The sequence below is a fragment of the Hypanus sabinus genome, chromosome 4 (assembly GCF_030144855.1).
Source record: "Hypanus sabinus isolate sHypSab1 chromosome 4, sHypSab1.hap1, whole genome shotgun sequence".
Classification (NCBI taxonomy): Eukaryota; Metazoa; Chordata; class Chondrichthyes; order Myliobatiformes; family Dasyatidae; genus Hypanus; species Hypanus sabinus.
Genome location: NC_082709.1, coordinates 30055273 through 30082441, shown reverse-complemented (window position 1 = coordinate 30082441; position 27169 = coordinate 30055273). Strand labels below are relative to the sequence as shown.

Here is a 27169-nt window from a genome sequence, read left to right as displayed (position 1 = left end):
TCCATTTCATCTTATGATGAAACTTAAATAGGATATTCCAGCTCTTCTTCAGGTCATCTCTGTGAATTATTATGATCATGGCTTGATTTACCTCAGTACAACCCTCATATCTCCAGATTCTCTTAGTTTCAGAGAAATTCTTTAGTTTGTGCTTGAGTGAATGCAATGACAGGGGCTCCACAACCCTGAAGGGTAGACAATGTCACAGGTTTACAAACGTGTGAGTGAAGAAAATTGCTCCTCTGCTTAGGCCTACCCCCTTATTCTGGAGCTGGATGCTCTGGTCCAAAATTATTCAGCCAAGAGAAACATTTTCCCTGCATCTAGCCTATGTAGCCCACTAACAATTTTGCGTTTCACAGAAATCTCCTTTCATTCTTTTTAATCTCTCCTCATAAGGCAAGCATGTCATCTATGAAACAACCAGACCTGTTGATTCCAATGTGTCATTAATTAATTTACTTTATTGTGTATGCTGTAACCATTCACAAAAAGCAGCTTTTATTTAATACTTCAATGTTTTAGACTTTAATCCACATTACTGGTTGATGTTGCTTTGCCATCAATTTATTTTGCCAACTGCTTTTCTATTCTTTTTTCCTCTTTGTTCTAAATTTCTTTTGAGTTTCCCTTGCTAAGCTAAGATGGCTGCTCAATTATAACTATTTTCCTTTGAGCAAGAAAAAAATACAACTACTCTAACCTTGCAACATTTTCAAATGGGTGTTCTCAATGGCTAACCATCAAGGTAATGGCATCACAAGTTTAGAAGTAAGCTTTTGAAAATGCCTTGGCAAACTGCTGCAAAACATGTTGCTGAAGCACAATGGCCAGCCTACAAGAATAGTAGATCTCAGTGATCGATGCTGCAGCCAAGCAGGTTACTTTGCTGTGAAAGGTGCTGATAGCATACTTGTTGAGGAACTGTGGGAAGTTAGCATTTTAGCATTGGACTACATGAGTCAAGCCTAGCATGAAACACCAGTCATAATGACAACAGAGATGATCTCAGGAAATTTGAGACGGATTATTATGCTTTGTCTAAGCAGTCTGATGTGACCAAATGGCTTGCTGGATAATTTCACATGCAGTTAGTAATTGATAACGTTGCTTAAGATCTGGATTTTTGTACAAGACAGACTTGGCAGATTTCCTCAAGGATGTTAAAGAAACAAATGAAATTTTGAGAGTCTGATTGTTTCATATTAATATTTAACCCAGATTGTTTATTGAATTGCAAACACGAGGAAATCTGCAGATGCTGGAAATTCAAGCAACATTCACAAAATGCTGGTGGAACACAGCAGGCCCAGGCAGCATCTATAGGGAGAAGCACTGTCGACATTTCGGGCCGAGACCCTTCGTCAGGACTAACTGAAACTTTCTTTTCCAACATTTTTCGGCCCGAAACATTGACAGTGCTTCTCCCTATAGATGCTGCCTGGCCTGCTGTGTTCCACCAGCATTTTGTGTGTGTTTGTTGTTTAATGAATTGCATTTAATTTCCTGTCTATATGGTATAAGTAATACATCTTGAGTTAAATTCCAGGTACCAAACCAGTAACATTCAGCTGCACTATTCAAGATAATTTAGTTCACCCTATGAAAGTTATTAAAGCCTCAGTGAGAGTGGAAAGGAAATTTACAAGAATGGTACCAGGGCGTGTGGCCAAGTGGTTAAGGCATTTGTCTAGTGATCTGAAGGTCGCTAGTTTGAGCCTTGGCTGAGGCTACGTGTGTGTGCTTGAGCAAGGCACTTAACCACACATTGCTCTGTGACAACACCGGTGCCAAGCTATATCGGTGATGTGGAGAGGGGCTTGCAGCTTGGGCAACTGCCAGTCTCCCACACAAAAAAAACCTTGCCCAAGCTTGCGCCCTGGAAACTTTCCAAGGTGCAAATCCATGGTCTATCAAGACTAATGGAGGCCTAACCTACCAGGGTGAAAATTTTCAGTTATGTGGAAAATCTAATAAAGCAAATAAGGAGAGAGAGACAGAAACACAAAAGTCTGTAGATGATGCTGGAATCTGGAGTCACAAGCAATTTGTTGGAGGAGTTCAATGAGTCAAACGCATCAGCTCACCACCCAATTACAGCATGTGGAAAGGCGGCTAAACCAAACCTCAGGAACCAGACCAGGCGAGTATGAACAGATGAGGACTGCATATAACGTGCTGGATCCAACAATATCCAGCACACAAACTTATTTGAAAAATGAAGCACAAATCCAACTCCAGCCTCCAGGCACCTTCACAAACAATTGGATTACATTGCATGTATATGGCTTAAAATACAGGTTTTTATATACATAATATACATTATATACATTAAATATAGGTAAATTAATGGTTTTCTGCTAATTAACAGAGGCACCATAGTGCACAAAATGCTGGCAACAGAAATCACAGTTGTAAGAAGTTTGTGAACTCTTTGCAATTACCTGGTTTTCTGCTTTCATTATTCATAAAATGTGGTCTGATCGTCATCTAAATCACAATAATAGACACAATCTGCCTAAAACTAACAACGCACAAACAATTGTACTTCTTCTCGTCAATACTAAGAACACCATTAAACAATCATAGTCTAGGATCAAAAAAAGCATGTAAACCTCTGGGGTAATGCCTTCTACAAAAGCTATTTGGAGTTAGGTGTTCCAATCAATGAGATGAGATTGGAGGTGTGCGCTGCAGACGTGCCCTGCCCTTTTAAAAAAAGACATAAAAAGTCAGGTTACTGACAGAGTCTGCTCCTCTCAAGAAAGATCTGTTTATGTGTACCATGCAGTGATCAAAATGATTTTCAGAGGACCTTAGAAGAATTGTAGTGATGCACGAAACTGGAAAAGACTACAAAAGCACTTTGGAAGACCCAAGTGCTCATCAGTCCACAGTAAGAGAAAATGTCTACAAATTGAGGAAACTCAGTATTGATGCTACTCTCCCTAGGAGTGGGTGTCTTGCAAAGATCATACACTAAGAGCACAACGCATAGTACTGAAGAAGGTGAAAAAGAACCCAACTGCAAAAGACCTGTAGAAATCTCTAGAACTTGCTGAAGTCTCTGTTCACGTGTCCACTTTAAGAAAAACACTGAGCAAGAATGATGTTCACAGAAGGATACCACAGAGGAAACCACTGCTCTCCAAAAATAATACTGCTGGACATCCCAAGTTTGCAACAGACCACCTAGATATTCCAGAAATGCACACCGCTATGTTTGAAAGAAAAAGGATACTGCACACCAACACTAAAACCTCATCCCAACTGTGAAGAATGGTGGAAGAAGTATCATGGTTTGCGTTTGCTCTGTTGCCTCAGTACCTGGACAGCTTGTAATTGTTGAGGAAACAATGATTTCAAAATTGTGTCAAGACATTTTACAAGAGAATGTCAGGGTAGCAGTTCTTCACCTGAGCTTAATAGAAGTTGGATGATGCAACAAGACAATGATCCATAACACAAGAGTAAATCAACAACAGAATGGTTTAAAAAGACAATTTGTGTTTTGGAATGGCCAAGTCAGAGTGCAGACCTCAGCCTAACTGAGATGCTGTAGCATGACCTGAAGAGAGTTGTTCAGACAAGGTGTCCCAGATATAGTGATGAACTAAGGAATGGTCCAATATTGCTCCTTGCCATTGTGCAAGTCTGATCAACAGCAACAGTAAGTGTTTGGTGGAGGTTATTGCCGCTAAAGGAGATTCGACTAGTTATTAAATACAAGGGTCCACATACTTTTTCCTGCCTGGAAGTGAATGATTAAACTGTGTTCAACAAAGAGATGAAAAGTACAATTGTTTGTGTAATCAGTTTAGGCAGATTGCGTGTGTCTATTATTCTGACTTAGATGAAGATCAAACCACATTTTGAGTAATTAATGCAGAAAACCAGGTAACTGCAATGGGTTCACAAAGCTTTTCTTGCAACTGTAGATGAACAGAAGTGATTATAAAACATCTAAGTGTGTTTAATTTTTTAAAAGTTTCCTAAATCAAAAGGACCACATTGTATTCAACCACCTTCAAACAGAGTGAAAAAAATAGATAATCTTTCACTTAGTACTCACAGCTGAAGCTGAAACCAATTGCTGGCCAACTGGACTGTTACAGGCAAGTGACATCATCTGCGCTGCCACAAGTTGTAAGGCCATCATTCCAACTGGGCTAAAAGAGAGTACAAAATAATGGAAATCTAACAATCTTGAGTGCTAGGGTTTAACTATTCAGAACAGCACAAAATACACTGACCAATTTTCTAGTTATCTTACATATACCTACTTTGATTGCCTGTCACTAGGGTCATCATCAATGTAATTGACTCCCAATCGATTGCCAGGTGGATACTCAAATCCATGCAGCTTTTCTTTAGCATACACAGCCGATGCCACATTGTTGTACCGAATCAGCGCATATCCTAAAAATAAAATTGCTTATATACAACAATATTCAGTATTGTCCTTTTAACATTATCGAACAATTTAGAATAGTTGCTCTTTTATAGCCCAATGCCTTTTTTTCCCCACATTTAAGAAAACAGAAAACCTCCCTTTGAGGGATTCAAGTATAAAGTTTGTAGATCTCCAAGAATTCTCAAAGAAGAGATATTTCACAATTATGCAATTTTTACATCAGAAACATTGCTCAATAAAATACCTCCTTTTACAGATGCAATAATAAGTATGAAACCTTTACTATTTCAGCATATACATTATTTTCTCAATAATGCTATTTATGACAAAAAATTGTAACAATCATGCCACTGACAGGATTTTGTTCCAAGTGATGAAACATTTAAAATCTCTTTTCCTACACCATACAACAGTTAAAGTTTTGAGATATTAATGTTAGGAACCTAGTCAAGATCAATCTTCAGAAATCACCTGATTTCTATGAATGTTGCCAGGAATGCTGGAATTGAAAAATCTTTATCATAACAGGAGTTGTTCCTTTAACCATCAGTTGCTATGCACTATGATAGTGTATTCAAGAAAACAGAATAAACTCAAATTTGAATGGTGCATTATTGATTCCCCCCCCCACCCCCCCACTTTTCAACCACTTAGTTGATGATTTTAAAAATTAGACCTAGACATTTTATATAAATCTCTTCCTAAATTGGATCAAATTGTAGATGGATAACTCTGGCTTGATAAACATGATGTGATTAGACTGTTAATTCTATCCAGATTCAGAATTCTCTGTTTTGCATTTTAATTCAGCACATATTTCTAGGATGCAAGTTTTTCAACTGTGAAAACTATTACCCATTAGTGTTGAATACCTGTGCACAATTAGATCCTCTACCAAAATTCTTTAGTCCTTGTTTATCAGCTCACTAGGTGTACAGTATGTAAGTGACCAAAAAAAAGCATGTTTGTTCTTCCATTTCAACTGTTTGCACATGAAATATAATACATAGTTGCATTACATTTTTTCCAAGATTTTACTAGGATGCATTAATGTCATTCGATGTTAATATAGCAACATTGATGTGAGCAAAATAATAACTACTTGAAGTACCAAAATTGAAGATTATCTGTTGTAATCTTAAATAGGTTCATGCATCTGAACAGGTAGATTACACCAAATTAACTCATGATCTGGTCAAAATCATCAAAGGGATGTGGACCAAATGATCAGTCATTTCTCCACTGAAAAGATATGAATATAACCGTGGGATATTAAAGCAATTAAAATTGGATGAGAATAAGTCCAAGCAAATTCACTCACTTGAAAGAAAGGAGGAAGCAGAAAACAGCAAATACCAAAGTCAAATTAATCAACATTCAGCAATTGTTTGCTTTACATAATCTCCAAGTTCAACTGTACTTGCCTTTGACATAAACCATATATGGATCTCTCTGAATCTCACAATATTCCAATCCTGGGATGATATCGAAGAGACTGTAAACTTGTTCATGTGTAAGCAGTCCTCTAGTAGACACGGAAAGACAAGTGGAGATATTTTCTCCACCTCTCATTTCACTTCTTATTTCAGTTCTCAATTCACTACTTCTCATTTCGTTTGTTCCAAAGTTGGGAAAATCACCTGCATCAGCATATGAACAGAAATAAATGTCTAAAATAAACATTTCTGAATAGTAACTACCTATTCTTCTATAGCATCTTGGGTAAAATACAAGGACACTATTTTATAATTATGAAAAATTAAGTACTGACTTGAAGTGCTGAAATATACAGAGCAGTTATTCTCCTGATATTTTGTTGTAGATTGGAATTACTACGTCAACAGCAACACTTTAATTAGCAGTTAAACCAGCTTCAAAACAATTGCACTGATATAAGAACATATGACATCATAGGCTTTAGCCACTGTTTCCTACTTACCCCGTTTTCTGTTGATTTGTACACTTACCGAAGGGAAACACAGTTTGGCCTCTTTGAGGTTCAAACGTTGCTCCATACACTGATGATTCCTGTCTTGCCCCACTAACATAGTCATTTTCAGTGTATGCTGGTTTGTTTCTTGGCTCAGCAAGTATTGCCTTAAAAGCTATCCAAAAAAAAAAGAGGAAAGGCATTACACTACAATTTAAAATTCTGTTTAAGCAATAAAATTTTATAATTCTAATGAAGCTTTTCTTGCAGCAAAAGATTTTATTTCCATGTTTGTTTATAGCTACATAGAGCACTTAATAAATTCAATCAAAACATGGGAAGAATATTAGCTAAACTTCCAACCATAACAAGATCATTAAATAAGTTATCATTCCCATCCATAGTTTTATAGCAAATAAAGTACATTTCTAAAAGCAGATTTTTTTCGGTCTAACTCCAATTATGACCTATTTCCCTTGTTAAAGTTTGATTATATGAACGAGCTGATCAAATTAGTTAGAAGGAACATCCCAACTGCCAACATGTAATGGGAATATATTGTATTAAATATAACAATTTGGTCCATATATTTGTTACATCTTTGTTCAGTAAAACATCCAGAGTCAATAATGAATAAATCATACTATTAACTACTTTAGATGTTTAGAGATTTGCAAGCTATGCATGCACTTTGGACATCATAAATTTGAAAATAATGACAGGAATTTCCACTTAGCGAGGGTGCATTTGTTCTAAAGAGGTATTCTTACTCTCATCTTAAAATACTCACATCAACTTCCCAATTACATAGAATGCAATTTCTATCAAAACCATGAAAGAAATTGGGCCAAAGTTAGCTAGAACCAGCCAACTCACCCTCCAAAGTCAATGCCCACAGTTCCTATTTGCTTGCATTACTTTATCTGGATGCACAGGGAAAATGGTGCAGAACCTTCTGCAGCCAGGGGTCAGGCTACAAGATGTAATGAAGCCTCAGGGGGTATAGCCCCAAGGTTCTACAATTGGAATATTTTGATAACCTATGGCAGGAGGCAAAGCTCAATGCTGGGCTTCACCAGATGCCAAACTGGGATTATAATTTAAAATACTAAGTTAAATTAGTAAGATTTTAAAACAATTATCTTTTCTTCCTAATCTCTAGATTGAGAATTCCTATGGTGGTGAATGGAGAATCAGACATTGAGCCAGATTTGACAGAAGGACCCCAAATTAGAACACGGAGAAAAATGCCAACAAGACAAGGTTCCACTACTGAAATTGAATGGCATAATCAAAGATGTATCACAACTGTTGTTCAGTATGTTTAAGTGATCTGCTTTCAGTTGCACATAAGCAGGACAGGAGAGATTTGTTGGGACATGGTCTGGGTGCAAGTAGTTGGGAGTAGGCAAAAGACAGGGTTGGCATGGATTAGATGGGCCAACAATTCAAGTCAACAAAATGTGCCCCACTATAACACATGGTTCCATTTCAATATGAGAATAATTCTTACAAAGATCGTTCTCACTCTGAAGCACAATAATCTAATGCTAAATAGACTAATGGTGAAGACCAAACCACTAGCATCTGAAGTTAGTAATCTTTTCACTAAACGACTTTTAAATTGTTTCTAAGAAAAAGTATAAATGTCACTATTTTCTACAAAATTACCTTTGCTATTGTAGACTTGATAGGCAGGCCTTAATGATCAGCAAGTTGCTGTGGCCAGCAGCTCACATTTATTACTTCCAAAGATTCATGTGTAATTGCCATTATTTGCAATCTATTAGAAAAAATGTCCCTTCTGTCTTTCGTATTTCAAAATGGAAACTAAGCATTCAAGAAAGTCTTAAGATATGCTGTTCATTTTAATTTTTTTTAACTGAACCAAATTGATTTTTTTTTAAGATTATATAAATATAATTTATACCTCTACTATATCACTAGATCTTGTGAAAAGTAAAAGGAATCTTTATTCAAAAGTTTGCTTTAATTTCAATCAGTCTTACATCGATCGCAGTTTTCAATGGCCTGAGCAGCCTGAGAAGGTTTCAGAAATCTCACATAGCCAAAGCCTTTGTTCTCCCCTGTATTCTTGTTCTTGATAACACTGCAGTATTCAATATCTCCAAACTCCTAATAGATATAAATGGTAAGTTAAAATTCAACAATATTTTGTTCAATTTATCTCTTTAGTAATGGTCTTTCAAACAAACTTTAATTTGATGTTTTTCCTCAGAAATGAAAATTTCCAACGTTGATGATACTTGAATTTTTTCTTGTACATTTGTACATCACGATATAACATGATATAATTACTGAGACATTCACTTGTCCATTCAAGTTTAATCCCAATATGTGAACATTAAGGTTATATACAACTTTAAGAACAATGCAAACTTAAAGTAAAAGATCCTTCCCAGCTCTAGCAAATACTAGTAACCTTTATTTTCATCCACTTGTCCTCAACACTTTTGGTCTAGCACTTCCCCTCCTCGGACTCACTCTCTTTTTCTGTACCCTACCTTTTCCCTTCAAACCCACTCCTCTATCATCCAATATGACCAAACCACTAAGTTTAAATACCCTACACTTTACAAAAATGTTGGTCCATGAAAGTGCCTTGGAAGGACTAAATACATTTTGAATCAAAAAGCTATACTGAAGAAGTTGAAATAGGCCTGTATAATTCACCTTAAATTTTTCCCGTAGATCATCTTCTGTATAAGATTTTGGAATCATTACAAAAATCCTAGTCAACTCTTCATCTTCAACATCACGATGGCTGCCTGACCCTCTGGACTGTGCGATGAACACCTGTAAATGTTTTTTTAAAAAATAATGAAGACAATTAGACAATTAAAATTAACTTGTGTCCCAGAAATTACTGAGCATTCCAGCTCATAACCACCATGCACCTGCTTTTATTGAGCTTAGAATGTGCATGACTCTCTGTGCATTAGAAAGGGGGTACTCATGAAATTGCATGTTGCATTAAATAAATGGGACATTGTTCAGTTGAGGAATTTCTGGCTTTTATACATCAAAAATACACAAATTATAAATCAAATTACTTTTATGTAGGTGTACTGCAACCTGGAAATCCTCATTTAGCAGTTTTATACTCAACATAGAAATAACTCATATTGGCTGCTGATTGCATTGGATTTTAAAAACATAAACTTATTTAAAAATGTTGATTTCACAAAGATACTAGAGTGGCATTAACATTTTGAAAGTAGAATTCTGAAGAATATCATTATGAAATTCTGATCACATCTTATTAACATACAATACAGCTACTCCATGATGCAACTCTTACAACTTTGATTAGTTAGTAAACAAACAATAAAAGATAAGATGTAGAATTAAATAACCCAACATTCAGGGCCATTTTCAGAAGGCTGTTGTACTATCTTTCTAATCATTTTACATAAAACAATGTTTCCTCTTAAAGTTCCCATTTTCTCCCTGTGATGACATGGGTTCTCCCCCCACCTTAGAAGTTCTTACATTCATTTGTCATTATAAATTACCCCATGGTGTAAGCAAATGATAGAACAATTAGGAACTGGATGGACTTGAAGGAAAATGTTGGGGAAATAGGACTGATTTTTTTTCCTTTGAAAAGGCCAGTACAGATTTGGTGTACTGAAAAATATTCTATGTTGTAAGTCAGTATAAAAGGAATTGTTTGTATTGTTAAAGACTATGTCTCCTAGTCATAAATTCAACCTCTTAGGAAAAATAATTTATCTGAACACTTCATCGGTACCCCTCAATATAATGAAAATATAAACATCTAATTCTAGTGTGTAATCAATGCTCAGAATTTAACAAATGGTCTGGAAATTCTTCCGGTAGACCTTAGCTGCACTTCCTCCAAGTCCACTATGTCCTACCAAAAATGTGTTGACACAGTGCTCAAGGCATTATCTAATCAATGTTGCATAGAGCTGTAACACAAGTTCGCTCTCAAACTCTAGAGGTTAACATTTCAGAACTGTTTAATGTCATTTCCAGTACACGTGTAAAGAAAACAAAATAATTGGTGCTCTAGATCCACAAGAAAAATACAGTTGGCCCTCCGCATGCGCGGATTCAACCAACCGCGGATCGGGAAAACCCGTAAGTTCTCTCTCCAGCACTCATTGTTTGAACATGTACAGACTATTTTTTCTTGTTATTATTCCCTAAACAATACAGTATAACAACTATTTACATAGGATTTACATTGTATTAGGTATTATAAGTAATCTGGAAATGACTTAAAAGTACAGGCAGTCCCCGGGTTATGAATAAGTTCCATTCCTGAGTCCATCTTTAAGTTGGATTTGAAGTCGGAACAGGTACATCTGGTATTATTTAGCGTCAGTTAGTCAAATGTATTTCTTAGTATGCAGTACATATTTTACCTTTCTATGTATATAAAACACTTAAGAAACATATGTATTTCAATAACTAAACCACTGTGTTGCTTAGTAATAATTGTAACTTTAATTAGGGCAGGGCCTTTCACATGCTCCATTAAAATTGTTCCGATCGTTGACCGCCTAACGCTTTTACAATGACTGATGGCGTTTCACCTCTTTCCGATTGCTTTATTACTTCCACCTTATTTTCAATCGTGATCACGATTATTTTCGCGAACAGAAACACTGCAGATTCAGAGCTGCGCCGGGTCCTAATGTCCACTGCACTGAAAATTGTTAAATAAAGTCTGGGGTTCTGCTGGGTCCTAAAGACCACAGCACTGAGACAGGTTAAATAAGGGACTTAAGCATCCGCGTTTTTTGGTATTCGTGGGGGGCCTCGGAACCAATTCCCCGCGGATAAGGAGGGCCAACTGCACAATAAGATTTTGAATAGCTGTCAATATTTTAATTACCTATATGCATCCACGTACATCTCTTCTTTGAAGTCTAAAGATGGCTAAAATGTATCTGCAACCAAATCCTCAGCTTTGCAAAGCTATATAATCTATTAATATTTTTCTAATTTAATGCTTCCATTGTCTCAGCTTAAAGTTCCCTACACTTTTACTGTCATCATCAATCAACTTGGCTGACTCCAGCTGCTAGGTGCTAGTTTTGCTTTCAATACTCACTAATCATTGCATCTACAAACAACTCAGATAATGGAGTGGGTAAGGATCAGGCTACTCAGCTGTGGGCCTGAAATAATATATATGCCAGAGCAGGCTTGAACAGCATATTCACTTGCCTCCCTTCAACACAGCAAATGGATTTTTACAATTTAGTTTGTCATTTTTCTTACTGCCTTTCCATCAGATTAATTAACTGAACCTAAATTCACAGCTATGGTGATATTGGTCATTAAATCTAACATAACTTTTTGAACGTATTGAAGATCCAAGAAAGCTGCTACTTTTCTGACATTGATACATTTCTGAGGTTGGTCTTAGAATAAATTCCTGCCTAAGCAAGGAGCTGGTCTTGCTGCAGCCAGAATTGGTCTACAGTGGATGCAATCTCTGGTTCTCCGCTTGCCTTGGATCACCTGGACAATGCAATACCTATGTCAGTCTGCAGTTTATTGATTACAGCTCAGTGTTCCAATATCATCATCCCCTCAGAAATAATCAAAAAGCTTGAAAATCTGGGTCTCTGTACCTCCCTCTGCAACTGGATTCTCAGTTTCCATATCTGAAGACCACAGTTCTTGCTAACAATGAATACAGTTGGCCCTCCTTATCCACGATTTCCGCATGCGCGAATTCAACCACCGCGAATCGAGAAAACCCGGAAGTGCTCTTCCAGCACTTGTTCAAACATATGTAGACTTTTTTTTCTTGTCATTATTCTCTAAACATTGCAGTATAACAACTACTTACACAGTATTTACATTGTATTAGCTATTATAAGTAATCTAGAGATGATTTAAAGTACACAGGAGAATGTGCGTAGGTTATTGTGGATCAAGATCGAAAAAACCGGAAGTTCTCTTACTAATTATTTAGTGTCAGTTCGTCAAAAGTTTGTCTTAGTACATGGTATATATTTTACCTTTCTTTGCTTATAAAGCACTTAAGAAACTTATGTATTTCAATAATTAACCCACTGCATTGTTTAGTAATAATTGTAGCTTACATCGGGGCAGGGCCTTTCTCACTTTATCCTTTAAAATTGTTCCCGTTGTTAACCGACCCTAGCTTTTCTAATGACCGATGGCTCTTTCCCATCGCTTTATTATTCCCACTTTATTTTCAATTGTGATTATTTTCGTGAACAGAAACACTGCGGATTCTGAGACAGGTTAAAAAAGGTCCGGGGTTCTGCTGGGTCCTAAAGTTCACCGCACTAAAACAGGTTAAATAAGGGACTTGAGCATCTGCATTTTTTGGTATCCACGAGAGGTCCCGGAAACCAATCCCTTGTGGATAAGGAGGGCCGACTGTATAGGCATAACTGAAGGAAGTGTGCACAGCCCACTGCTCTATTCTCTCTCTATACTCATGACTGTGTGGCCAGGCACAGCTCAAACTGCATCGATAAATTTGCCAATGACAAATCCCTTCAAACAAAATGTTTAGAAAGCTACAGGAGTTGCTTAGGAAAGCGTGTAGAGAGGACACAGCCAAGGGTAAGAGGGAAAGACAACGCAAGTGCTGGTAAGCAAAAAGTAAAACCAGATAAGAGGAATGATGGGCAGATGTGTTTACTCATTCTTCTGATTATTTTTGCGACGATTGGGTTGGCTAGCCCGTAAGTGTTGCACACTTTTGGCGCCAATACAGCATACCCACAACTCACCAATGTTAACTATACATCTTTGGGGAGGAGTGTATTTGGAGGAAACCTACGGGGTTATGAGGAGTACATACAAACTCCTTACAGACAGCAGTGAGAATTGAACTCTGATCTTAGAGCTGGCACTGTAAAGTGATTGTGCTGACCACTATGTTACTGTGCCACCCCACATTTTAAATTATCTCCAGAGATGATGCCCCATCATCCCAAGTCCTAATCCTTAAAATATATTAAGAAAAGCAGAGGTCATTATAATGACCCCTGGGAAACCTTACCATGAACTACAAATTACAAAATACAAATTACTTTGAGAAAACTAACAAATGTGGATTCATTTGAAGCTATCCATATTTTTGTAGCTCTGATTCCCCTTGGAAAAAAATAATTTGATCAAAACTCTCATGAGAATATTCAGTGTTGCTTTTAATTATCAGTGCCAGCATGATCTATGCCAGTGCCCCACTAAGCCACATTTGGAAAGTATTCATGCTCACCAACCATAAATGCAATTCTTCTCTGATCAGCAAACAAGGTACACAATGAAAGGCTACACAGAATAACCAACAACTGACATTTCTTCTCAACTGCTCATATGTGACTGTTCCCTGCTTCCATTCCTGCCCCTTCCCCAGTCTGAATGTTGGTGCCTTTTCTTTTTGCAATTTTATCACTGTCTCCAATTACTTTGTATTTCATTGCCTTAAGAAATAGAGGATCTTTTGGAGTTTGTTCACAAGCCTGCTGGCTGGTGTTTTATACATCTTGGTTTGTGTCTCATTCAAAGATTCAAAGTGCATATATCATCAACGAATGTATGCTATACAACCTTGAGATTTGTTTGCTTAACAGGCAGTCGTAAAGAAAGGAACCAGAAAGAACCCAATTAAAAAAATAAGACCAACCCTCGCCCCCAGTTCCCACAGAGGTTAAAAAAAACACAGAACAAATCATGTAAATATATGCGAAATGCATTTCAAACCAAATTGAGTCCTAAGATCCAAATCCCCAGAGCAGCTCGGAGTAGGCCCAAAGCCTCAGTATTCAGTGTCATATTAGCAAGACAAATCAACACAAAGTTCGCAGATGTGAAGCTCGCAGAGGGGGGAGGGGCCAACTCACAGCCTCAGCATCACAGAGGAGCTCCCAGACTATATGGGCCAGCGTTGAAATTGTGTGAACCTTGCACTACAACACAGGCCCTGCTGCAATGAATCATTCTGGCCTAGATTTTGCTGTCGGATAAGCCGCTCTCGACCTCTCCAAACTGGCTCAGTGCTTAGAGCGATCCAAACTCACCCAACTCTCAACACCCTGCCTTTCCAGTCTACCGGGGCTGGTGTTTAGATCGTCCAAACAGCGTATCTTATACCTCGCATTAGGACCCGACCTCACTATGGAAAATTGTTCTGGGCCCAGCAATTTGCTTCAGACCTGGATTTTTCTGTATCCAAATCGGCTCATTGCTTAGGGCATTCCACCCTCGCACCCAGGTCAGAGGACGGTCATCGGAACTCCCTTGACCCATCCTCTCCTCTCTAAAGCAATCACTACAACTACGAGTGCGTCAATTTCACAGTGCAACAGCACAACATATCTCTTGGGTTTGCTTTGCCCTCACTTGCCTCTTCATTGTCTGCAGTAATAGTTTACCACAATTTACTTTTAAAAAAAAGTTTTTTTGATAATGTTTTTGATCAAATTCCTTTTCTTTTGAACCACCAGTAAGCTGTCGCACATCTTCGGTGGTGCCTCGTAAACCAGAAATCAGAGGACAGAAATGCTACTTAACATCAATAAACTGGAATTCTTGCCTTGGCTATAACTGAAGTGCATGCAAATGTGTCAACGTGAAAGTTTAACTTCTTAAACAAAGTCATTATTAATGGAGCTTAAGATCAATGAGTGTTGAAATTCTTTTCAGACATCTCTGAAGCAAGAAGATAAGCACATAAATAATTAAATGTATAACTGTGTTTGATGCAGAATCTTCTATGGATTGTGTATACAGTACCCTTGTGGGAACATTTATAGACCTACTGTAATAAATGGCATGTGTCATAACAGAAAATACTCGTGTCTCTTAGAGAATTCCAGCATCAAAGCAAGTCAAGAACTTGAAACTAACACACATTGTACAGAATTCTCTCCATATTATTTGCATCCAAATCCTTAGAACAATAAAATTAATTGAACCAGAGATCAATTAACACAAAATCAGTCATCAGGAAATACTGGAGTTATTAGATAGTGATCATGCACTTTAGAAAATTATTGACATGTAATCAGGCAGAATTACCTTGGTATTATAAAAAACAAAATAGTTTTTGAAAAACATGTTCTTTGAGGAGCTAATTTCCAGGGTAGATATAGGGAACCAATAGAATTTCCAGAAATCATGACAAGGTATCATAATAAGGGCTGCTGTACTAGTTAAGAAACATTATCTATGGCAAAAAGTTAGCATATGAAAAGTATTGGTTAATTGACAAAAAAGTAGTAGGGATAGACGAGTCAGCATCTGGCGGGCAAGCAGCAATTGATAGAATGTCTCAACATCAGCACAAAGACCTTCAACATACAAATCGATATTAATGACAATGCACAGATCAAATGTCCTGTGCTTTTGCTTACCCAAGCCATAACTATAGCTGAAGCAGTCAATTGTGAGGAGAGTCAAAAGTATACACCCCGTAGCCACACCTGCTCATTAATGTTCATCTAATCAGCCAATCATGTGGCAGCTATGCAACACAAACATATGCAGACGTGGTCAAGAGGTTCTGTTGCTGATCAGACTAAACATCAGAATGGGAAAGAAAGGTGATCAATGACCTTGGCTGTGGAATTGGTATCAGTTGCGATGGTTTGAATATCTCAGAAACTACTAATCTCCTGGGATTTTCATGCACAACAGTCTCTAGAATTTACACAGAATGGTGAAACAAAGAAAATCCAGTGAACAGCAGTTCTGTGGGAAAAAACACTGAGCTAATGAGAGAGGTCAGAGAATGGCCAGACTGATTCAAACTGACAGGAAGATGCCAGTAACTGAAATAACTATGCGTTACAACAGTTGATTGTTGCCTGGTCGGTCAGGGCATCAAAGGATATGGTGAGATGGCAGGTGTACAGGGTTGAGTGAGATCCAGGATCTGCCATGATGGAATGGTGCAGCAGACTCGATGGACTGAATGGCCTAATTCTGCTCCTACATCTTACGGTTTAACAGTGATGTGCAGAGGCATCCCTGAACACACATGTCGAACTTTGAAGCAACAGAAGACCACACCAGGTTCCACTCCTATGCCTAATAAAGTGGCCACTGAGTGCATACTTAGTCACTTGCAGCAAATAAAAATGTCAAATAGAACAAACCGTAAGGGAAAATGAGATTACCCACCCCAGTAGGACAAATAAGAATGTGGAAATTTAAAATGGTTTAAAATTAATAAATTTTGATGTTCAGAAAGATCTGGGTGCCCTTGGTACAAAAAAAACAGATTAAAACTATAATTAGGGAAGCAAATGAAATATTGTGCATAGGTATAATAATAGTAAGTCATTCTACCACCCTTCTGGGCTTTGGCAAGAACACACCTGATGCACTGCTTACCATTTTCATCTCCTTTTAAGGAAAATTCTTTCCAAATTGATTCCCATGTTGAGGAGGTTGTACTTGGAGGCAGGATTAGTAAAGCCTAATATCTGTTGTAGATTAAGTTACTAAAAGATTTTATTGAGGGATAAGATATACATCCACCCAGTTTAATTAGGGGCACTGCTTTGTGCATAGGAATTCATATTTTTACAAATGATTGAGCTTTTCAAATAAGTGTCAAAGGTGGTTAAGGACAAGGCAGTAATGTGGTCTAAATGGACTTCAGTAAGACCTTTGTTAAGATTCCACACGGTAGTCTGCTCTGAAAGGTTAGGAATACAGGGAGAATTGGCTAATTGAACACACAACTAGCTTAATGGTACGAAGCATAGAGTGATGGTGGAAGGTTGTTTCATGAGCGAGAGACCTTTAACTAGTGGTGTGCCACAGGGGTCAGTGTTGGACCCATTGTTGTTTGTCATCTGTATCAAAATTTTGGATGACAATATATTAAGTATGATTAGTAAATTGGCATATGACATTAAAATAGGAGGTATAATTGTCCTCCATTCTGCTGGTCATTTCAATCTTATGAGATTTATAGGGAATATATTGTATTCAGCAGTTTTAATAGTCAATCAGATAGAACACTTAATGAACAAGGAATTAAAATGTAGATATTATAATTGACTTTGCAATCATTTTATAGAATGCAAAATAAAGATTGAAACATATTTCTGGCGTTACAGCAAAGCTACAAATTACAAGACCTTGATAAAAATTCTTTTTTTTTCAAAAGGTAAACATTAATTACAGCTTAGAACATTATTAACAGTTTAATTGCTACTCAAGCAGCTAAGCTCAACAGTTCGAATCAAATCACTGGTCTGTGTCACTGCATCTGTGAAAACAAAAGAACAGCTCAGAAATTCACTGCCATGTTAGTATCTGTTTTGATGACGATTTACCATTGCCACATTAGCCCAGTTGTTACCTTGTTTATCACTTTCTCCTGGTGAGACAAATTTGCAGATTACAATGTTAAATTGCCCATGTGCCACTACCAGAAGTCACTGCTGGTTTTATAAAATGACTAATGAGAGGAACTGTGACAATTTTGCAAATACTGAGCCATTAAAACCCAACAACAAGCAAAGTGCTTATAAGATGCAGTTTAGGACACACCCACTGTTCTAGTTATTGGTTTCAACATTTGAATTTACAATGCTTACCTCAGTAGTAGCAGACAATAATCAGAACAGATTATGAGAAATTTCATTAATGATTTATCTTTTTTTTGCAAGAGAATGGAAAGAAAGACGATGCATTTTCTGAACTTTATTTAACAAAGATACTATAGGTCTGCAAATAGTAGCACCACCAGCTGTCATTTGATTAAAAATTCCAATTTTAATTACCCACTAATATAAATTTTATTCAAGATTGTTATCTAGCATTTTTAAAGAAAGCTTTCACAATAGAACAAGATCTGGACTGTTAAGATACCCAACACTAAACATTTATAACTCTATTCTCACAGAATACACATTGCATAACTTTTATCCTCACAGCTCCTCACACACTCACTTTCATAAAGTCACAAGCTATTTTTTAAATAAACTAAAGATTACTATCTGGTTTATGCTCATTTTAGTTAAGACCACCTTTTGGCATATTACTTTATTTTGTTATCTAAGTAAATATTTTCTTCTATTTTGTCAGCTAGATTGTATAGGGACATTCTTTCAATCCAGTTTTAAAATAAGTTCCTAATTTTCATATCATTCCATGTCATTATTTCAGCCGTCCTCTAAATTTGGAGTCATGGTTCCCAATTTTTTTTCCCCAAAAGTAAGTATTTAACATCAGGCTTTACTTCACTGTTCTCTGTTTATATGGGATAAGCTGAAATTTTCAATTAATATTAAAAGAGCAAAGCCATTATCTTGACCATATTAAAGACTCCAGTCCCTAATGACAAAGACCATCCATCCCTCCTTGAACAGCTTTCTGAAAGTGAACCTGAACTATTCCAAAGCAAGTGCCTCTTGGTAAAAGGAATCACTGCAACACTTTGTTTTGAATTCTCAATCACATTTTCAAATTCCTCCAAAGTATTGCCCCTCTATAGCTCTGAATTTCCTTCTATAACCCTCAAGAAATCTGGTTAGAACACAAAAAACTGGAAGTTTTTTCTGCTGTTTATGCCTACACTACCACAGTTAGCTGATCTTTTACCTCAGCACTACCTTCCTGTACTAATACTTAACATACAAAAGTCTATTAATCACTGTCTTGACTATACTAGATAATTGAGCCTCCACGTCCCTTTGGGTCGATAATTGCAAAGATTCACTATACAAGAAATAAAACGTTTCCTTATCTCAGTCATTGCTGGCTGGCCATTATTTTTAAATCTTGACCTGTAGTTCCAAATTCCACGGCTAGGGGTAACATCATCTGTCTTCTACGCTGTTAAATCCTATTACATACAGTACAGTACTTCTGCATGTTTTATTCTGCAATATCTTGGAGACCAAGTGTCCAGGTTAATCTCTCCTCACAGAACAGTAACAACCCCCTCTAAGGAATCTATATGCTGAAACTTTACAGCCTGTTATGTATGATCAAATCAGTATCAGATGTTCCAGATGCTGTCTCACTACGTGATGCAAGATAACTTTGTTCTTCTCAAATCATTTTGCAATAAAAAATGAAAACATTATTGGGATTCTGAACTGCTTATTTCACCATTTTAAAATACCATTTAAGTCGTCACTTTTACATTTCCCTACATTATGTTCCATTTAGTTTGTCTATACGATAAAACTTCCATGCCCCACTCCCTGCAATTCAAATTCAAACTAAGCAATTTAGGCGTATTAATCATTTTGATTTTAACGGCTCCACCTTTATTCGCTGTGTCTTAGGCTGTCTGGTGTAAACTACAAAATTTCCCAATTTTCCTAATTTCTAGATTTTTTTTAAAAAACTTTCTTAAACCAAACCCACCTCTTACATTAGTTTTCCTTTTGGTTATCCTGGGTACCGCCGGATGTGACTCGTTATTTTTCCCTCAAAGTACTCATCGAAACATTTTGCTACGATAGGTCTTTAAAGGCGAGTTATTATTACAAATGATTTCACCCACGATAGCGAAAAAAGGGCGAAGTAAATAAATTTATGAGATTAATTTAGAGAAGCTGGTGGTGTGGTAGGGGGCGGAAGAGCAGGATCAGCAAGGCGATACCTTGATGGGCTTGGTGTCCTCGGTGAGGGCCTTGCCGTGCATGTCCTCCATGGCTTTGCAGGCCTGCGACGATTTGTTAAATTTCACATACGCGATGCCCTTATGGTCTTTGGACTGCTTGTCCCGCACCACCCAGATGTCCTGAATGTCTCCGAACAAAGAAAATTTCTCCCGGATCACCTCCTCCGATGTCGACTTGCTGATCACCAGGAAGAGTCGGCTGTTAGGAGGGTGATCAAGGTTTGCCGTCGGACGGGAACTGCCAGTATCCTCCATTGCTCGAACAACAGAAACCACCGGTCTGTGCGGAACCGCTCGACTCTCCGAACGGATCCAAAAGCAGAGCCACCTTCTTCTGCAGAGCTCCTCGCCCTGCACAGCGCCCCCTAGTTCGGCATACACAAACAGGAGCTCTTTCATTGTGGTATCACTTGTTGCTGCCCGCCAGTTCGTCCATTCATGGCAAAGTTGAGACTTATTATTGTTTTCCAAGTTTAAACGAAAAGGCATTTGATTCTTATTTGGTTTCCTATGTACCTAGTTGCATTCTCACCCACAAAGTTAAATCTCACTTCACTTTCAGAGCCTTCAATGCTCGTTTTGACCACCAGGTCAGGGAGGAACCATTGTGCACTCCCAGTCTCCTGATGATCATTTGGTCTCAGTATCTGAAGATGAAATGTGGGTTGCCTTCAAGAGAGTAAATCTAAGGAAAGAATCCAGTCTGGGTGAAGTACCTGGCCGAGTACTGAAGGCCTGTGCTGACCAGCTGCCTGATGTGTTCATGGATTATCTTCAACCTCTTGCTACAGCAGTGTGTGATACCCACCTGCTTCAAGCAGGCTTCAGTTATACTGGTGCCCAAGAAGAGCATGACAACCTACCTTAATGACTATCGCCCAGTGACATTTGCATCCACAGTGATGAAGTGTTCTGAGAGACTGGTGTTGAAGCATGGCAGTTTCTGTCTGAGTAGTGACTTGGCTCCACTCCAATTTGCCTGCATAGCCAGAGTGACCTTAGTTTACATATGGATCAGTTGCAGCCCAATCATCAATAATCCATTGTATGAAGAATTGCTAAATGATATACTGAATGAGTTTTTTGTCCATTGTGTTGAGCAGCCAAATAACAAGTTGGCTAAATTAAAAAGAATATTGTAAAATGGATGGAAAAGGATTAGTTAATAATCTTATGGTGTGAAAACTTTAAGGGAAGAGTAACTAATGCATGATAGAATTCTTCATTGAGTTGGAAAGTGAAGTAGTTCAACTTAAAACTAGAATCGTAAATCAAGCAGAAATAAGTGACTGATTGGGGAGACTCATTGAAGGTATGACTAACATAGAGCCATACAACACGGAAACAGGCCCTTTGGCCCAGCTCGTTCAAGCCAACCCTTTGCCAGCAAACTGACCCCCATCTGCCCGCATTTGAACCAAGGCCTCTAAGCTGCTCCTATTTACTTATCTACAGTAAATTGCTTTTAAATATTGCTAATGTGCCCATTCTATCACTGTTTCTAGCAGCTCATTCCAAATATACACTGCTCTTTGTAGGAAGAAGGTGTCCCTAATGTTCCCTTTAAATTTCTTGGACTCCAATCTTAAACTTATACTTTCTTGTTGTTAGCACCCCCTCCAAAGAAAAAGGACTATGTCCTTTCAGCCTATCTAGGTCTTTGAAATATCGGCACATACACTATGTTCATGAATCACATATACTAAGCTGCTGCTTTTGATGTCTTTTGTTATGGTCTAAATGCTCTGCTGTACCCCAACCCAGTGCTGGTTCAACTCCTGCTCCTGCCTCTATCTCTGCTTTCAGGTTGATGAGCTTGTTCAGGTTCTCCTGTGTGTTATAGCTTGGGTCCATTCCTCTCTACTGAGTGCTGCTCTTCGATTTCTTCTCAATCAACCTGATCCCCTCCAAAATGTCAGTGATATCACAAAATGGACTTCCACTTATAGTTCTAATTATGTCCTTTGTTATAAAAATTGTGTGGTGTAAAAGAAGTGGATATAGTATGCTTGAATTTACAGAAAGACTTTGATAAACTCCCCATAAAAGGGTCAGAGTGTTATATTGGCATTGATACAGTTTATGGTTTTCTTGTGAATTCTGCTTATATGATGCTATGTCCTGCGAAGTGCTGCAAGAAAGTTTTTAATTGTACCTGTCCATACATGTACTTGTGTACATGACAATAAACTTAACTTTGCCTTTGACTTTGACTATCCAATGCTTCTGCCAAACGCCCAATGTGTCTGTCACTACTTTCACATCAAATGTGCCTTTTGTAAAGAGAGAGAAAAACAGTGAAGTTAAGTGTGAGTTAGAGAGAGAGCTCATAATGCTGAACCAAACCATGGCAGAGCAATCACACAAATATTTTGGTGCTTTTTTTTCCTTCACAAGAGAGCATAATCAACTTTTGAGAAATGTTAAGAAGTCAAGAATCTTATAAAGGTGGGGAAATAAATTTTAATATTAATGTCAGCATTAATAAGATAATAGTGCTGCAGAGATTAACGGTATTAAAAACTAACAATTTCCCTAATAAGCTGCCTCCAAGAGTACTAAAGGAAGGAGCTGTGTGTATTAAAGTGGATGTAGTGTTTCTTATTATCAATTTACTATTTAAAAGTACAGGTAAGGATAAAATGATAAACTACACATTGAGGTTAAAATGCCGTAAATATCTGGAATATCTCAATGTTTATTAGACAAAAGTCAACATAGATCCTTAAAAGGAAAATCATATTTGACAAACTTCCTGATGTTTTTAGTATAGATGTAACTGATTCAATCGTTAAAGAAAACCAGTACTTGAATTTTCAGAAAGACTCTGATAAACTCCCCCATGTAAGATTAGAGTGTGATATTGACGTTAATATACTATATTGGCATCGATTGAAGCAGAGAGTAGGAATAAATAGATTTTTTTCAGGGTGACAGGCAATAACTAATGGTGATTGGCAAGGATCTCTGCTAGGAGTTCAGTTATTCACAATATACAGTAGATCAATTATATAATGTGAAATGATGAAACACAAGGTAATTGTCACAATGTACACTGGCAATGACTGAACCCAAGTGCAGAGGAAAGACAGACTCCCACGTAGAGACCGCGACCAGTATTTATTCATAAGAATTCTAACAAAACATTAGTGGTTCAGCCGAATGACACTGCAAGACATAATATTCTCAAAGTTAGAACCCTGTGACAAGGGCTAAGGAGTATATGCTTAAATAATAGATACATGAAAAGCCCAAGTCAATCAAAATAAACTGAACAATCTTAAACAATTAAACGATTAACCAATTAAGGAGCTTGAGAAATCTTAGAGCCTTCCACTCTCTGGCTCCCTGCACAGGCCCAAAGAGCTCATGACAACAATATTTCAAAGATTACCGTACTCTATTATAGATGGGGTTACTAATTGTAAGGATGCAGAGGTTTCAAGATGATTAAAATTGAGTAATAGTATGTGAATAAAGCTGAATTGAATATATTATTTAGATGTAGACTGGGGAGAGTTCACAGAGAAAACGACTTTGGTGTTCTTAGGCATCAGTCACTAAAGCAAATACAGTACTCTATTGTTGCAGCAGGAGTTAAGAAGGAAATGGTACATTGGGCTTCACTGTAAGAAGATTGAGCACAGGAACAAAGTTATCTTGCTAAAATTATACATGGTCCGTCTAGAATGTTGCATGCGGTTTTGTCCTTATAAAAAGGATAAAATTCAATAAACTTATTATGTGATGTAGTAAATGTCATCTGAGACAAAACTTGGCTTACTGTGTTTGTTTACGCAAGAACTTATATGAACAAGAGAGGATCTAATTAAACTCTACAAAATTCAAAGGGATTGATCCTGCTTTCTAGACATTCCCTGGCTGGAGTGTGTAAAAAATAGTGTCAATCATAGGACTGGGAGAAGTGTACAACCATATAGGGAGAAGTGTATTCATATAGATTGTGGATCTCTGAAATTCACTATTGGAAAAAGAGGTGTAGGACATATTAATGCACACATTTATGAAGATTAATACATTATTGCGCACAAAAGGTTTTGGTGGTTATGAGGAGAATGTGGTCTTGAGGTAGACGATTAGCCATAGAGTATTAAATGACATTACAGGCTCCAAGAGTCTCATAGTCTTGTCCTGCTCATAGTTTATGTACTGTACTGTGCAAAAGTCTAGGTACATATAGATAGGGCACCTAAGACTTTTGCACAGTACTGTATTTGTCAACGTGGAGCAGAAAGCGAGTTTGCAAACCTGGCGGGAGCAAAGGATGTTGTGAATGTTGAGGTTGGAGCAGGTGGTGGATGGGACGAGTGGCAGAGGAGTTCCGGGGCGGAGGATGGCGCGGGAACAGATTTAGCCCTAAAGCACCAGACAAGATCAACAACTGATTAATTGATCATCACAGAATGTCTCTCTGGTCCTTCCACTCCCCCCTCCCTACCCACTTTCCCAACCACGATTCCCTGCTCCTTAACCCCTTTCCCAACCATGATTCCCCTCTCCCTACCCTCTTCTCATTCTCAGTCCGCCATAGACGGAATCAGGTTTAGCATCACTCACATATGCTATAATTGTTTTTTTTTTTGCAGTGCCATATATAAAATGACTACTGTGCAAAATTCTTAGACAAATATAGGTGCCGAAGACTTTTGTTCAGTATTGTATATGTCCCTCCACAGAATTCGTAATGCTTGCTGACACCGGTGCTCGCAGCTACTGCGGCGTTCGAGGGGTCACTCCTTTCCCGCCCGAGCGCCGACCGTTCCTCGTGTCGGCGCCGAAGCTCTGCCGTCAGTAACGGCTGCCCCAGCCGCACTGCTTCCTCCCCGTTGTCCGTCGGTGAGTACATGTCCCCCATGTCGCGCTCGGTGTTCACCGTGTGACCTCGTCAATCTCTCTCCTAGCCGCACGGGATTGAACGGTACTGCCCTCAAGAAGGGTCTTGCCCCTGTGTGGTCTCCCTGGATGCAGGGCAATTGCTTTCCGTTAACTTTTCATGCCCTAAGGCCGGTGCGAGAGCTGCGGTGTCCGTAAAGAGGTGCGAGTTGGTTGAAGGGTGTTTGAGTTTTGCCGCTCACACGGCCTCCGATGATGTCGTTTCCATCCTCAATATTCTTTCTCCACTGACTGAGGTAGTGGGCCAAGGATTCCCATGAGGACGTTTTACTTCATGCAGGCGGCTTTCGAGAACAATCTCGAAAAGTATGCTCTGTCCAACTGTCAAAATCGTAGTTCTATGCCAAAAGCCTGTGAATGACATTGACTTGATCGTCAGAGTTGACTTTGTGTAATTGAGGGTCTGAGAGAGGACTATATTAAATTATTTATCCAGTCAGTACATTTGGAAGATCTTGAATAATAGACAAAAGGTGCAGGAGTAGGCCATTTGGCCCTTCAAACCAGCACCACCATTCAATGTGATCATGGCTGATCATCCACAATCAGTACCATGTTCCTGCCCTCTCCCCATATCCCTTGACTCCGCTATCTTTAAGAGCTCTATCTAACTCTTTCTTGAAAGCATCCAGAGAGTTGGCCTCCACTGCCTTCTGAGGCAGAGCATTCCATAGATCCACAACTCTCTGGGTGAAAAAGTTTTTCCTCAAATCCGTTCTAAATGGCCTATCCCTTATTCTTAAACTGCGACCTCTGGTTCTGGACTCTCCCCAACATCGGGCACATGTTTCCTGCCTCTAGCGTGTCCAATCCCTTAATAATATTATATGTTTCAATCAGATCCCCTCTGATCCTTCTAAATTCCAGTGTATACAAGCCCAGTTGCTCCAATCTTTCAACATAAGACAGTCCCGCCATCCCGGGAATTAACCTTGTCAACCTATGCTGCACTCACTCAATAACAAGGATGTCCTTCTGCAAATTTGAATATAGAGGGAGCATCCTGTTTTGAAATCCTTGCCCTTATTCAGATAACATAGGACTGGTAAACTTGATGCCTTGATCTTCAAAAACTTCATTTCCTCAAACACTAATAGCTGAAAGTGATAATAAATGTCATAATTGATGTCTGCCTCTGCTGAGAGTTAGTACTCAAAATAAGGAGGATGTTCCATATTTATTAGGATGTCATGAGGATCTTCTATTTTTGGATGTTTGTGTGGTACAGTGGCTCATATAGGTAAGAGGTGGCTTAGAGGTGAGCGTGTGGCAAGAGTAAAATATCAATGAATTTCTGTGGGGTACCAATTTCTTGGTAGCTCACTGTTTAGTCCAGCCTGAGGCTAAAGAATGTGAAAAGTCTAGAGCCATTTTTTTGTGTTGCAGAATAATGATCAAAATTGTGTTCAAGCTTTAGTTAATAGTGATGTATATCTCAAACATGTCCCTCAGTCATAAGGCTGAAAAAGGAAAGCAGACTATGGGAATTTTCGGGTTAAGAGTTGGTAAATGGCAGGATATAAGGATGTTGCCATTTTAGGCAGGATCTGCATAATAGGTCAACACCAGCAATGATGAATGAAGAGTATGCAGAATAAGGAAATTACTGGATGGGTGCTTCATATAGAACCCATGCCAGTATTAAAGATTATATTGGATAAATGGATGAAAGGGAATTCTATTTTTATACATAAACAGGACTAAAATGTGCACATTTATCATTTTCCCCACAGACATTTGATGACGGCTTGACATTGTGACAAACCATGGTGTTGGCTTCTTTACTTCTATAACAAAATAATAAGGGATTTAAGAACAGTGCTGTTATTGAATATAATGCTTATATTGTAATTATAGAGTTTTATTCTTTAGACAGACTTTCACCTTAGTAAACTGTAAGCCATTCAATTCAGAAAAAATATCTTTTGTAGTCTTTGTTTAGATATGTATTTAGAATATAAGAAATTGGAACTTGCCATTGCCCCCTTGAGCCTGCTCCAATTCAACAAGATCACGACTAATCATCTTTACACAATTTTCCTTTAATGTTAAGAAATTTAGCAACCTTGGTCTTGAATGCAGTGAAATATTGAGACTCTGCCAAAAATTGGCAGAGAATTCCGAAGATATATCTTTGAAGAAATTTCTTATCATTGCAATCCCAAGAGGTAATTTCCTTAATTAGAGGCTGTGATCCCTGGTTCTAGATTCCACACTCAGGTGAAACATCCTCCCTCCATTTACTCTCTCCAGTGCTCTCAGAATCTTGCAT

General features: G+C 38.1%; 1 protein-coding gene across 1 annotated transcript in view; it reads right to left on the bottom strand.

The window, feature by feature from the left end:
• Positions 1-20397, bottom strand: part of rbm45 (RNA binding motif protein 45) — a 29306-nt gene extending 8909 nt beyond the window's left edge. Inside the window, exons 1-7 of the mRNA XM_059966753.1 lie at positions 19963-20397; positions 9039-9161; positions 8354-8480; positions 6382-6519; positions 5839-6054; positions 4284-4419; positions 4073-4169 (exon numbers count right to left, since the gene is read on the bottom strand). Of these exons, the coding sequence (XP_059822736.1) occupies positions 4073-4169; positions 4284-4419; positions 5839-6054; positions 6382-6519; positions 8354-8480; positions 9039-9161; positions 19963-20382 (1257 nt within the window). The 5' untranslated portion in view covers positions 20383-20397. The remainder of the gene's footprint in view (positions 1-4072; positions 4170-4283; positions 4420-5838; positions 6055-6381; positions 6520-8353; positions 8481-9038; positions 9162-19962) is intronic.
• Positions 20398-27169: the final 6772 nt, after the last annotated feature.